General features: G+C 44.9%; 1 protein-coding gene across 1 annotated transcript in view; it reads right to left on the reverse strand.

The window, feature by feature from the left end:
* Nucleotides 1-13,564, reverse strand: part of NYAP2 (neuronal tyrosine-phosphorylated phosphoinositide-3-kinase adaptor 2) — a gene marked incomplete at its 3' end in the record, with an annotated part of 167,672 nt that overhangs the window by 51,133 nt on the left and 102,975 nt on the right. The window contains exon 2 of the mRNA XM_015412231.1: nt 4,714-5,018. Coding sequence (XP_015267717.1) covers nt 4,714-5,018 — 305 coding nt within the window. The remainder of the gene's footprint in view (nt 1-4,713; nt 5,019-13,564) is intronic.

Here is a 13,564-nt window from a genome sequence, read left to right on the forward strand (position 1 = left end):
GGTATTGCATTGAAGACTTCGGTTACTGTCCTCATCAGGTCTTGCACAGCTCTTTCCAACTCTGTCAGTCGTTCCTCTCTGCTCTCCTGGCGCCCCGCTCCCTCTCGGCCGGGTAGGAGTCCACTCGGCCTTTCGGTTGGCCAAAAGTCGTCTTCGTCTCGGTAGCTCTCCAGAGGGCAACTCTGTCAGTCGTTCCTCTCTGCTCTCCTGGCGCCCCGCTCCCTCTCGGCCGGGTAGGAGTCCACTCGGCCTTTCGGTTGGCCAAAAGTCGTCTTCGTCTCGGTAGCTCTCCAGAGGGCAACTCTGTGGTCTTTCCAGGTATAAATCTTGATCAAACAGGCTCTCACGGAGCCCACTGCCACGGTGAGAAAACGTCTCTTTCGTGCCCTGGGTGTCGAACATAGTCCAATCATCCACAACCCATACCTCCCGTCTGCCCCAGTGCGATGGGGTCGGAGGAGGCCACGGGATGGTTTCGTGTCATGTCCCCCCGATCACCCGCCTGGGATGGTGGTTTCCCTTCTGCCCCGCTCATGACTTCTGTCAGATTCGAGGTGAGGGGGAAAATAGGATTCCAATCAAAATGTTAGATCCCCAAGCATGAGAATAGATCCAAGTTCAAAAGTAAAGCAAGATTTATTTCAAAGACATGGTTGATCACGAACACACAGGAATTGATTGGAATGACGTTAGTCAGCAGTACAGGTATAATAAAGGGATTTTGAACAAGGTTTGGACCAATGGTCCCACTTCCCGCTGGAAACGGGGAGATTAGAAAGGGCGCGAAGTTACATGAGAAAGTAACGCCCGGTTTCCTAAACACAAGTTCCTTTCACACGGGTAAAGCTAAATAAGCATGAGCGCGAAGACATAACTCCCACTTCTCACCAGCTGGCGACCTTGGTTACAGCAGTTGCCTAACGGAGAAAACATTTCAACAACCAAGGTGGGGGGGGGGGAAGAAGGAAGGGACGTGAGACGTTACAGCAAAGAGATGGCAGCTCGCTGACAGGAAGGCAGTTTAAGCCCCCTCCCCTTCCATTGCTTTCCCGCGCCCTGCGTGGCTGCGTGGGGCGCGGACAAGCCGGCTCTTTAGATGGAAGGGGAGGGGATTTAAACCAAGCTAGGACGCAGCAGCAGCAGCAGAACTGGAAGAAGAAGCAGGAGACCGCCAGTTCCACTGTGGGCCTGATAGAAGCCCTCTGGGGGCCTGATCCAGCCTTCAGGCTACATTTTTGACACCCCTGCTCTAGGCAATTTAGGTTTTCCTAGTAGTCAAGCCAGCCCCGACTGCTGGCCAGAACAATCCTTGAATTATTGTGCACAGTTATCCAAAGAAATACATTATTTGACTTTACTAGACATTAGAGGAATGAGACAATTGCTCCCAGACTACTCTAAATCTTTTCCATTCTAACTTGCATTCCACCACTGTGGCAAAAGTGCAAACTCTCAATGGGCGTTTGGCATCCTGGGTGGGTTTGTAGCAGTGATTTGATAGGAAAAGGTGTCACTTCTGTAAAACAGCAATTACTGTTATAAATAATTGCCTCTCCTAAACAGTAAATGTCCTCAATAAGTCAACCACTTTGAGAGATTACAGAGCAGGGCTAATGCTTTTTGTCTGAGAGAGAATTATAGAGCAGTAAGAGGTGCTTCTTTCTCACCGAATGCTTACTGGAGAATACACCATGCATAAAATCTACTAAGAGACTCTCCTGTGTAAGCCTCATGGGAATAAATGGGAATGGAGTGAGAGTTATGCTCTTGTTAAACACCAGCCATGTCAATTACCTCTGTGCAAGAAATATTACTGGCAGATTGTACAAATACAATATAATTAAATGTGAATTTCAAAGCCTCTTTTTAAAAACATTATTAAAAGTAAACAATGTAAATTTCCAACAACAATCCCCACAATTAAAAAAGAAAGGCGGAGGCACAAAAATACACTAATGTACTACTCAACCCATGCCACACTGATGCTAGACTTTGTTAAAATTTTAAATTGACCTAACACTGTCCTCAGTTAAGTGCACAATGCCATCACTGGTTACATCAGGAGGCTCAGAGTTCAGCAAACTTCAAACACTATTAACATACAATAATTTTTTAAAATGTCCAATATTCTTTGCAACAGTATTACTCTAATACACTATTAGCAGTAGATCTTCTGTAGCCAGATACCACAGATTCATGAGACACATTTCCAACAAAGGTATGCAGAGTATATCAGATAACCAAAGTGATATTTTAACTCGCCTTTTCTCTTGTCAGTTTAAGAGTAAATCTTAAACATAATAAATCATAATAGATAAAATAAAAGAGTTGAAGTAAAAGTCACATGTTTTAAACCAAAATAATAATACAATTAGAATCTAATATTTGAACACATGCTACTAATCAGCATGTCCCAAGTATTTGAATTCCCTTTGCATTTTACACACACACACACAAACACAAGTTCCCATATGTAATATGACTCATGTGGCAACTTTTCTTAAATCTCTGTGGTGCCTCCCCCTATTCTCTCCTTCAAAACTCAACAAGGCCTTGCGCAAAAAACAAATTTCCTAGCAAAACCAGGGGGTCATTTCCTACAGGAGCGCACGGGAGCGGAGCTCTGGCAGTAAAGAGCCCAGGGGGCGGGCACATGCAACAAGCCCCACCCCCTGCTCTCAGCAGCCCTCAGTCAGAGCAAGAAGCAGCCAGGTAAGTTGCAGAGCTCCCCCCGGACCCCTGGTCCAAAACAGTCCAGTGGCACCTTTAAGACCAAGTTTTATTCAGGTACAAGATCTCCCTCCTCTGTGAGGACAGATCTGCATGTCCCCCCCCCCATAGCTAGCAATCCAAAACAGTCCAGTGGAGCCTGAGCGGTGGGTGTTGCCTTCTGACACACTTCCGGTGATGTTAGGGGGTGTGACATATGCAAATAAGTTATGCTAATGAGTTATGCTAATGAGCTCCTGCACCTCTTTTTCTATGAAATGACCCCTAAGCAAAACTGTTTGGTAGCCTGTATGACAACTCATTTTCAACACTCAAGTTTTATTAGGCGATTTCTTCAGATTCTCCCATCTGTGCACCTGTTCTGCAGATTAATTTAACTTGGTTGACGCTCATGATCAGACTGTGAGCTGATCAGGGATATGTTCAGATTGTATTGAGCAGGTAACACTAAGTTTGCAGTTGCCTGTTGGTTATAAGCAGACTTACAGCTGCAGTGAGGAGCAAACTGGGAGTCCAGTTTTCATCCTCTCAGTAAAATAACTACAGTGAAGTTACAAAACGGAGCTCCAAACCGGGCGGGGACAGAAGCAATGCTTTGGATCTTTGCTTTGCAAAAGGAAGGGTGGAAAGAGCTTGTTTTTCTTCCTCCATCCAAGGTGGTCAGGGAGATATGCAATTATTTTAATCTCTGCATCACAGGAGGGAAGAAGAAGAGTTGGTTTTTTACCCCACTCTTCACTATCACAAGGAGTACTGGAGCAGCTTACAATCGCCTTCCCCCTGTGAGGTAGGTGGGGCTGAGAGAGCTCTGAGAGAACTGTGACTGACCCAAGGTCACCCAGCTGGCTTCATATGGAGGAATGGGGAATCAAACCTAGTTCTCCAGATGAGAGTCCACCGCTTTTAACCACTACACCAAGCTGGGAGATGAAGAGCTCATTGCTTTCCTTTTCTCAGCAGCCCAGCTCCCAACTTAGGGTGGGGAGAAGGGATGTATAACTACATTTGTTCACATTCATATTTCGTTATCCTGATCAATGCTATCTTGATGCTATTGAAACTTAGAGTGTAAATTTGTTGGGGGCAGGGAAGAACATGCCCTTGTTTATTTACAAAATTCTGCAAAACACTATAGACATAGATGGCACAGAGTAAATAACCCTTACAATCATCACAATTGATAATGAAGAATAAAAAATAACACTTTTCTGAGGCAAACTACTTGTCTGAACACTTTCTGATAACAAGATTGTTTTTACCATAGACCACATGGGATGAAATTTGGTCATGGAAAGGAAAAAAAAAATTATAACAAGTAACCTTTGTTTGCTTCCACCATGGCAGCAACCCTACTCACAATTTGAGGGCATTCATAACCAAACATTGTGTAAAGGTTTCCCTTGCTCGAAAGCCAGTTGAATCCGACTCTAGGGATGCAGTGCTCATCTTTGTTTCCAAGCCGAGGAGCCAGCGCTGTCCAAAGACATTTCCGTTGTCATGTGGCCAGCATGACTAAACGCCAAGGCGCACGGAACACTGTTACCTTCCCAGTGTTCGCTCTAAGCTGAGTTAGTGTGAGCTAGCTCACAGTTTTTTAGCCTCCGGCTCACAGATTTCTGTCTTAGCTCAAGAAGGATTGCTCCAGAGCAAACTAATTTATGCAGTAGCCAAATTGCTTGCTCACAACTTCAATGCCAGTACCTCACAAAGGAGAATTTTTGCTCACAAGACTCCACAGCTTAGAGGGAGCATTGCTTCCCACTAAAGTGGTACCTATTTATCTACTTGCAATTTCTTGCTTTCGAACTGCTAGGCTGGCGGGAGCTGGAACCAGAGACGGGAGCTCACTCTGTCATGTGGCACTCGGGTCTCGAACTGCTGAACTACCGACCTTCCAGCCTGCAGTTCAGCGTCCTAACCACTTGAGCCACCGCAGCTCCTTTGTGTATGATCTCCCAAAGTAAATACAATTTTAGAATTTACCTTCAGTCCTGTCTGGTAACTTTCCACTCTTACTCGTTGTTCCAGCATTTACAGTTTCAGAGGATGTGCTTAGCTTGGTATTGGGGTCACGTTTGGGTTTCGGCGGCGGTTGCTTGCGAGAGCAGCTGCTGCCGCTTTCATCATCAGTACCTCCGACAGAATGAAGTGACTGGGATCTCACGGTGAAGCCACTAGAACACGGGTGCGGTAGCCTGTCCTGAGGAGCGGGCATCGTCATAAATCCCATGCGAAAATGTTTCCCCACATAGCCTCCTTCATTTCCTCGCACCACTTCGCCACCTAAGCTGTAAATAAAATTAAAAAAAACAAATGTTTTTGTATACATGTGTCTCTGACACAGGTAGAGCTGCTTGGATGGCTAAAAACCAACTACAACTCTGTTGCTAAGTAACTTGCTGATTAATTGTGGACTCACTCTTGACAGCTAAAATATGGTCTGGCATTCAGAAATGCCGTGGTGTTTACAAAAAGTCCTTTTCAACCATTCACAATATTTGTTTTTCTGTTTCAGGGATGAAATAATTAGTCCAAGTTTAAGGCATCTTCCAATTGAAAAACTGTAAATTAAAGGACTCCATATGACAAACAAGTGATAGTTACCCTTCAGTTAAATACTCATAGTAGCTGCATACTATTAAGGGCTGGGAGACCTAGGTTTGAATCCTTATTCTGCCACAGAAGCTTACTGGGTAGTTTTGGGCCAGTCACATACTCTCAGCCTAACCTTCCTCACAAGATTTGCTATGTGTAGACAATGGAGGACAGGAGAATGATGTAAGCCATTTTGGGTTTCCATTGGAGACAAAGGTAGGATATAAATAGGGTTGCCAGGCCCCCACTGGGGGCAGGGGATCCATGCTCTGGGGACCCTCTCCCTGGCACCAATCAGCTGGCCAGCAGGGGGTTCACCAGCAGCAAAAGGGGGCCTAATCCTGCATCACCAGTGACATCACTTCCAGCGCCCATCACATCACCGGCAATGAAGAAATACTTTGGTAAAAACTCTATGGTAAAAATGACTTCTATCATGGAATTTTTGTCCAAATACCAGAATGTCCCCGTGTCACTGGCAACATGATGGCATCACTCCCAGTGCGTTCCAGAAGTGATGTTGCTGATTCGCCAGCAACCTTTTGCTCCTAGTAAGAGCCTGGCAACGTAAATTCAGCAATAGTTCACATTTTTCACCTCAATGTTCCCATGAATATGGTTTTCTAATTTTACTCTGCCAACTTCTTTTAATGTGTTATTGGCAAACGCTGCTAAAAGCAGTTCAAAAATAATTTAACTATAGAGTTTAACCACAGAGTTATAGTTTAACCATAGCATTTTGGGTGAGTGCTTGAGCATTTCCCCCAGCATGATGATTTTACTTCTGGGTTGACCTGCAAGTTGCATCATTGTGCCAAAAATGAGGATCAAGCCATCCACCTCCCGTGTTCTCTCTAAACTGTGCATGTGAGCGGCCACTCATTAACACAGGAAGCCCCACTCAGCAGCAATCTGAAACAGTGCAGGGTCTTGGTAAAATTGGTATGCTTATGAAAAACGGCTAATACTGAAGGAAACCTTTGAGAAAAGGATAAGCTTGGTTGGGTCCAGATTATATTTTCCATCAGTGGAATGGAACTTTTCTACCTCTGCTGTCCACTGATTTCTATGAAATACTGCTCCTGTGTGATAGTTGACCCTGAGGAATGACATGAGCAGGGTCTGCAGGTGGAAGGAGGAGGGGGCAGAAATTGCCACTTTAGTCTGGATCTATCCAGGGGTCATTTCCTGCAGAAACGCACAGAAGCAGAGCTCTGGCAGTAAAGAGCCCAGGGGGCGGGAACATGCAACAAGTCTCACCCCCTGCTTCCAGCAGCCCTCAGCCAGAGCAAGAAGCAGCCAGGTAAGTTGCAGAGCCCCCCCACCCACCCAAAAAAGTCCAGTGGCACCTTTAAGACCAAGTTTTATTCAGGTACAAGCTCTCCTTCCTCTGCAAAGACAGATCTGCACGTTCCCCCCCCCCAATAGCTAGCCAAAACAGTCCAGTGGAGCCTGAGCGGTGGGTGTTGCCTTCTGCCACACTTCCAGTGATGTCAGGGGGTGTGGCATATGCAAATAAGGTATGCTAATTGATTATGCTAATGAGCTCCTGTGCCTCTTTTTCTACGAAATGACCCCTGGATCTATCCAACCCCATTCCTCAGTCTTCCCATTCAGCATCTTGAGATGGCTACTGTCAGTGGAGAACCTGTAAATTTTGTAATATACATGCCATGTTTTGCAGACAAGTATATTGACAATTATTGATGAAATCTGGTTCCAGAAAAGAATATTATTTTGTTGCAGTAGAAACAAAAAGGTGCCTTGTGTAGAGATTTAACAGCTTGGGGGAGCACACAGAAACATTTTTCTTTTTCTTTTCATTCTTTTCTTGGGGGAGGACTTTTTCCATTCTTGCAATAGAAAAATTAGAAATTTGAGGGTGAAATTAAAATAAAACTATGAACTGTTTTCTATTTTGGGATTTTATTTAAATGTAATTATTAAAACATTTATTAGCCACCTTTCTACTTTATAGGAACTGAAAGTGGCTTTTAAAACACGGTTTTACTCACTCAGAATGTGTGGCATGAAGATTTGCATGTAACGTAATCTTCTGCATTAAAAGGTTTCGCTTGTTCAAAAGACAGTTGAATCAAGCAGTACCTATTTATTTACTTGCAATTTCTTGCTTTCGAGCTGCTAGGTTGGCAGGAGCTGGGGCCAGAGCCGGGAGCTCACTCCGTCATGCAGCACTAAGGTCTTGAACTGCCGAACTACAGACCTTCGGTCTGCAGCTCAGCCTTTTAACCCCCTCTTAATCTTTTGCATTGGGTAATGATAAATCCCATGTTTGCTTCTAGACATAAGCAACCTCTTTTCAGGGATATGTTTGTTATTTAAATGTGACGAATTTTGTCCAGAATTGATCTGCTATAATTACATGCTGATAATACATTCTTGAAAAGTTAATAATATTTTCAGTACCCAGCTTTGCTCTGCATCTATTATGACTATATGAAACAGTTTCTATCCAAATAATAAACTTTCCTCTCTTTCTACAAATTTTTGTTTTCTATTCTTAGCTTTTCCTTTTTCCTACCTCACTGATGACAAAACATAAAGTACATGTGCTAAGGTAGCAGTAAAGGTAAAGATTTCCCTTGCTCGAAAGCCAGTCAAATCCGACTCTAGGGAGCAGTGCTCATCTCCGTTTCTAAGCCAAAGAGCCATTGCTGTCCGAAGACTTTTCCAAGGTCATGTGGCCAGCATGCCAAGGTGCGCGGAACACTGTTACCTTCCCACTGAAGCGGTACCTATTTATCTACTTACAATTTCTTGCTTTCGAACTGCTAGGTTGGCAGGAGAAGGTAGCAGTAGAGTACAGCAATTTGTAGTACATTCTCTCCCTCTCTGGCTCTCAGGCGTACTTTGTCCTTTGTTTGCAGAAAACTAAGGCACTTATTTGGTGTTGACAGTGTTAATTGTATTTAGTGTTAGGAAAATATTGCCAATTTTGGTCCTGTATTTCAGATCTCAATGCCAAGCACAATGAAACCTTCTTGCTCATAAGAGTTTGTCCACTTAGCACTGCTGTCTTCTAACCTATGTCCTCAAGAAATAATAAAAAAAATCTCAGTCTGTTAAAGTCTGACCTATTGCAATCGCTAGAGGGCAGTGGTGTCCAGATGCACCAAACCATTGTTGAGTCATAGTTGTTGTCAGTTTCTCAGGAATGCTAATTTTAAAAGATCAAAAGTAGAACTCATTAATCGCTCCTCTACAGTCTGAAATGTTACACTGAAGAAATCTGTGTCTAATTTAAATGATTAAAGATGTCTCAGTTAATCCTTTAAAATTATTCTGCAAATTAAGTATAATCCTCCACGTTTGCATTGCAAAGAACCTTTATGTCAAATTTGAAAAGAGGATTACCACTGAAATATGGCCAGAATGTTATACAGTAAACAATATTTACTTCTATGGCATTTTGTCAATGAGTCTGGTAAATCTTTTTTCATATTAAAAAAACATTATGTGTATTGTACTTGTAGGGGAGGAAAAGTGGCATGGTATTGCCTGATTTCATCAAATGCCAATACTTGGAAGGAAGACCACCAAGAAGGACTCTCCAGATGAAGGCAACAGCAAATAACCTCTGCTTCTTGCTTGCCATGACAGCCCCTACTGGCTGCAACTTGATGGCACTTTAGATATACTCACATTGCACTTGTGGTGATCAGAGGAAGAGAAATATGTTGACCCTAGGGTTGCCAGTTCCAGTCTGGGAAATTCCTGGAGATTTGGGGGTGGTGCTTGTGGAGAACAGATATTAGGGAAGGGAAGGGCTCAGTGGGGATGTGATGCTATAGAGTCTGCCTGCCAGAGCTGCCATTTCCTTCAGTGGAACTGATCTTAGTAGTCTGAAAATCAGTTTTAATTCTCAGAAAATTCCAGGCCCCATCTGGAAATGGTAACCCTAGTTGACACTCTTAAAATCCAGCCACCAGATAGTGAATGTAGGGGAAGAGACACCACACAGCGTGTGGTCTCTATATGATAGACTGCAGAGGAACCTCGCTTGCCACAAACTAATACTGGCTAATGCACAGGCAGGTCACCTAATAATATTTAATTATACTTGATAAAATGACAACACAAATTGTTGCATGTGAATACAGGTAATACCTGTTCATACTCATAAATGGAGATGAATGGTTATCCACAATTATAAATATCTACGGTGCTTTACATGGTATTTTTCCATGTGGACTTTTTTCCGTGTGGGCTTTTATGTATATGGGCTTTTTTCCATGTGGGCTTTTTTCCTGTGAGCATTTATGACCGTGGGGTTTTTCCTGTGGGTTTTTTTCCTGTGGCCTTTTCCCCTATTACCGCCAGAACTATGGCTTGCCCAAGGTCATCCAGCAGGTGCAAGTGGAGGAGTGGATAATCAAACCCAGTTCTCCCAGATTAGAGTCCGCGCACTTAACCACTACACCAAACTGGCTCTAGCAGATGTTGTCTCTGACTGGGCATTGCATTTTCCACAACTTTTGGTCCTGGGGGGTTTCAATGTCCATGCAGACACAACGGTGGTTGGAGCCACCTCAGACTTCATGGCTTCCATGGTAGCACTGGAACTCTTCCAGGTTGTGTCAGGCCCCACATATGAAGCAGACCACACCCTGGGTTGGATATTCTGCACAGCTGTAGATCTGAATAGTCTGGTTAAATGTGAACTGGTGCCATGGTCTGATAATTTCCTCCTGAAGGCCAATTTGAGGTTCTCAACCCACCACTGCAAGGATGGAGAGCAAATTTCTGCTCGCCCATGGAGACGTATGGATCCTGTAGGTTTCCAGGACACTTTGTGGGATTTCTCAGGACCTCTCAGCTGTTCTCCTGATGAGCTCACTGAGGTTTGGAATATGGGTTTCAGTTTGGCCATGGAATTAATTCCTCCCCGATGCCCTCTATGTCCTTAATCTTCCCTGGCTCCTTGGTTTATTGAAGAGCTCAGTGAATTAAAGAAGGCATTAAGATGGCTAGAGTGATCTTGGCAACAAACTTGTGGCTAGGCCTTGAGAACAGTTAAAAGCCTATGAGGTGCCAGTAAATCATTCTTCTCGGCTTCTATTTCATCTGCAAGCTCTCATCCAGCACAATTATTTAGGGCAGTTCAGCAGCTAACTTCTCCATTGGGAGAGTCCCAAAATAATAGAGATTTGGTTATTAGCTGTAACGTGTTTGTGAAGTTTTTGGCAGATAAAATCGCAAAGCTCTGCCAGGTCCTCTCTTCCACCTTTAATGCAAGTAATGGACTGGAAGCTCCATTGCCAAAATCTGGTCAATTTTAGGACTGCTTCTGCTTGCTCTCAGTTCTCATAGCTGTAAAGGCAACAACCTGCCCCATGGACCCCTGCCCATCATGGCTGGTGAAATCTTGTTGGGATGTGGTAGGAAGCCCCTTGAGGGATATTATAAATTTCTCTCTCTCTCAGGGTAGTTTCTCTAGCTCCTTAAAGGAAGCCATTGTTAGAGCTCTCTTAAAGAAGCCTTCCTTAAACAAACAGGAACTAGCCAATTCCCTCCCAGTATCAAATTTAACATTTCTGGGAAAGGTGACTGAGAGAGTGGTTGCTGAGCAGCTTCAGGACTTCTTGGATCAGACATCTGTACTTGATCCATTCCAATGAGTGAGCCAGTTTGGTGTAGTGGTTAAGTGTGCGGACTCTAATCTGGGAGAACCAGGTTTGATTCCCCACTCCTTCACTTGCCCCTGCTGATGTGACCTTGGGTCAGTCACAAGCTCTGGCACAGCTGTTTCTGAAAGAGCAGTTTGTACCAGAGTTCTCTCAGCCCCACCCACCTCACAGGGTGTCTGTTGTGGGGAGGGGAAGGGAAAGGAGTTTGTAAGCCGCTCTGAGACTCCAAGTGAAGGGTGGGGTATAAATTCAATCTCTTCTTCTCTTCTTCTTCAATCCAGGTTCAGGCCTGGGTTTGGTACTGGGACAGCCTTGGTAGCTCTCATGGATTGCCTCCAGTTTGATCAGGGCTGCTCAGGGCTGCCAATATTGCTTTCAACACAGTTCATCATTCAATCCTAGTCAGCCACCTACTCTCACTTGGGGGGCAGGGCATTGCCTTATCTTGGTTTTCCTCATTCTTCCAAGGATACACTCAGAGGGTAGTCAGTGGGGAAAGGACTTTGCCCAGTCACCCACAAGACTGTGGGGTTCCACAGGGTTTGATCCTTTCTCCAGTGTTGTTTAATATTTATATGCACCATGTAGGGAGCTCATCAGGACGTTTGGTGTTGGTGCCATCAGTACGTGGATGACACCCAGCTCTTCCTCTTGCTAGATAAACAGCTGGATGTGGCCATCTTGGCCTTGACTGGGTATCTGGATGCCATGGTTGAGACAGAGATGGCTGAAGCTGAATTCAGTGAAGGCTTAAGTCATGTGGTTGGGGAGGGCTGGGCCAGTGGGGAGTGTGTGTGTCTGCAGCTGCCTACTCTGGATGGTGTCCAACTTATTCCAGTTGACTCCATGAAGAGTTTGGGTGTCTAGCTTGATGCCTTACTTACCTTGGACCAGCAGATGTCCTCATCGGTGAAACAGGCTTTTTTCTATCTCCACCAGACTTGTCAGTGGTCCCCCTAGTTGTCCAGGTCTGACCTCACCACAGTAATTCATGCAACACTCACCTCCAGACTAGATTCGTGCAATCTGCTCTATGAAGGCCTGCCCTTGAAGGCACTCCAGAAACTTCAGGTTGTTCAGAATGTGGGTGCCAGGCACTGGCTTCCAACTGGTTTCTGGGTCAAATTCAAGGTGCCAGTATTAACCTTTAAAGCCCTAAATGGTCTGAGACCATCATACATAAGGGATGTCTCCCATTAGGACCCCCCCCCCCACAGTCTCTGTTTTCTGCCACACATGGGCTTTTGGTGGTGTTTGGCCCTCAATTCACCTGTTTTCAGTGTGACAAGGGTGAGGGACTTTTCCATCATGGTCTCAACCTTGTGGAATGCTGTCTGAGGAGACTTGTGCCCTGAGGGTCTTGTCTGCACATAAGACAGAGTTATTACACTAATGTAATTTTGGTGGACTGTTGTCATCAACATGGTTGATTTTTATGCCAAAAGCTGTGTGTTGAGTTTTAATTGGATCGTATTATGGTTTTATTACTGTTACTAGGAGTAAGGCTCGTTGTGGGAAGAAATACAATGAGCTCTAGAAGGAAGCTCCAGGTGAGTATCCCAGCTGTGGCTGATGGGGTGGCAGATGGAAGGGGAAAATAGAGGGAGGCAAGCCATGTTTATTTCCTTCTGCTTAGCTATAAGGCAGGGCTGCCTCAAGTCATTTTGCTGCCCCAAGTGGGTAGTATGGGAGGACAGCCTCATGGTAACAGGTATGGTTCCCTCTACCCCGACTTATGTTGATTTGGGGTTATGCAGTGACAGCTAAGGAAGAAAAGCACCTCCTCCTATGCCATGTCTTCTGGGTTCCAAAGGTCTGGAAAGCGGTTCCATAACCAATTACAGGCTTACCAACTCTGGTTGGGAAATACCTGTAGATTTGAGGGGTACAGCCTGGGGAGGGGAGGGTTTGCGGGTGTGGAGGGTATAATTCCATAGAGTATATAATTCAGCAGGGTATAATTGCATAGAGTCCATTGCCCAAAGCAGCCATTTTCTCCAGGAGAACTGATCTTGGAGATCTCCAGGTGCTGCCTGGAGGCTGGCAATACTAAGGGGGGGACCAGACCTGTAGATTTGAGGGGTAATGCCTGGGGAGGGCAGGGTTTGGGGTGCAGAAGGACTTCAGCAGGGTATAATGCCATAAAGTCCACTGCCTAAAGCAGCCATTGTAATAGCTGGGAAATTTTCTGTAGGGGAAATGATGTGCTGTGGCTGGGGAACATGGTGATTTCTGGGAGATCTCCAGGCCCTAGAGGGAGATTGGCAACTCCAGTGACCGTTTAAGGGAAGATTGGGATATGTATTTTGGCAACTCCAGTAACCCTTTAAGGGAAAATTGGGATATGTATTTTACCTCAGGACACATTCAATGACTCTCAACAGCAACAACAAGCCAGTTTGGTGTAGTGGTTAAGTGTGCGGACTCTAATCTGGGAGAACCGGGTTTGATTCCCCACTCCTCCACTTGCACCTGCTGATGTGACCTTGGGTCAGTCACAAGCTCTGGCACAGCTGTTCTTGAAAGAGCAGTTTGTGTCAGAGTTCTCTCAGCCCCACCCACCTCACAGGGTGTCTGTTGTGGGGGGGAAG

Source organism: Gekko japonicus, unplaced genomic scaffold (genome assembly GCF_001447785.1).
Source record: "Gekko japonicus isolate JY-2015 unplaced genomic scaffold, Gekko_japonicus_V1.1 scaffold2813, whole genome shotgun sequence".
Classification (NCBI taxonomy): domain Eukaryota; kingdom Metazoa; phylum Chordata; class Lepidosauria; order Squamata; family Gekkonidae; genus Gekko; species Gekko japonicus.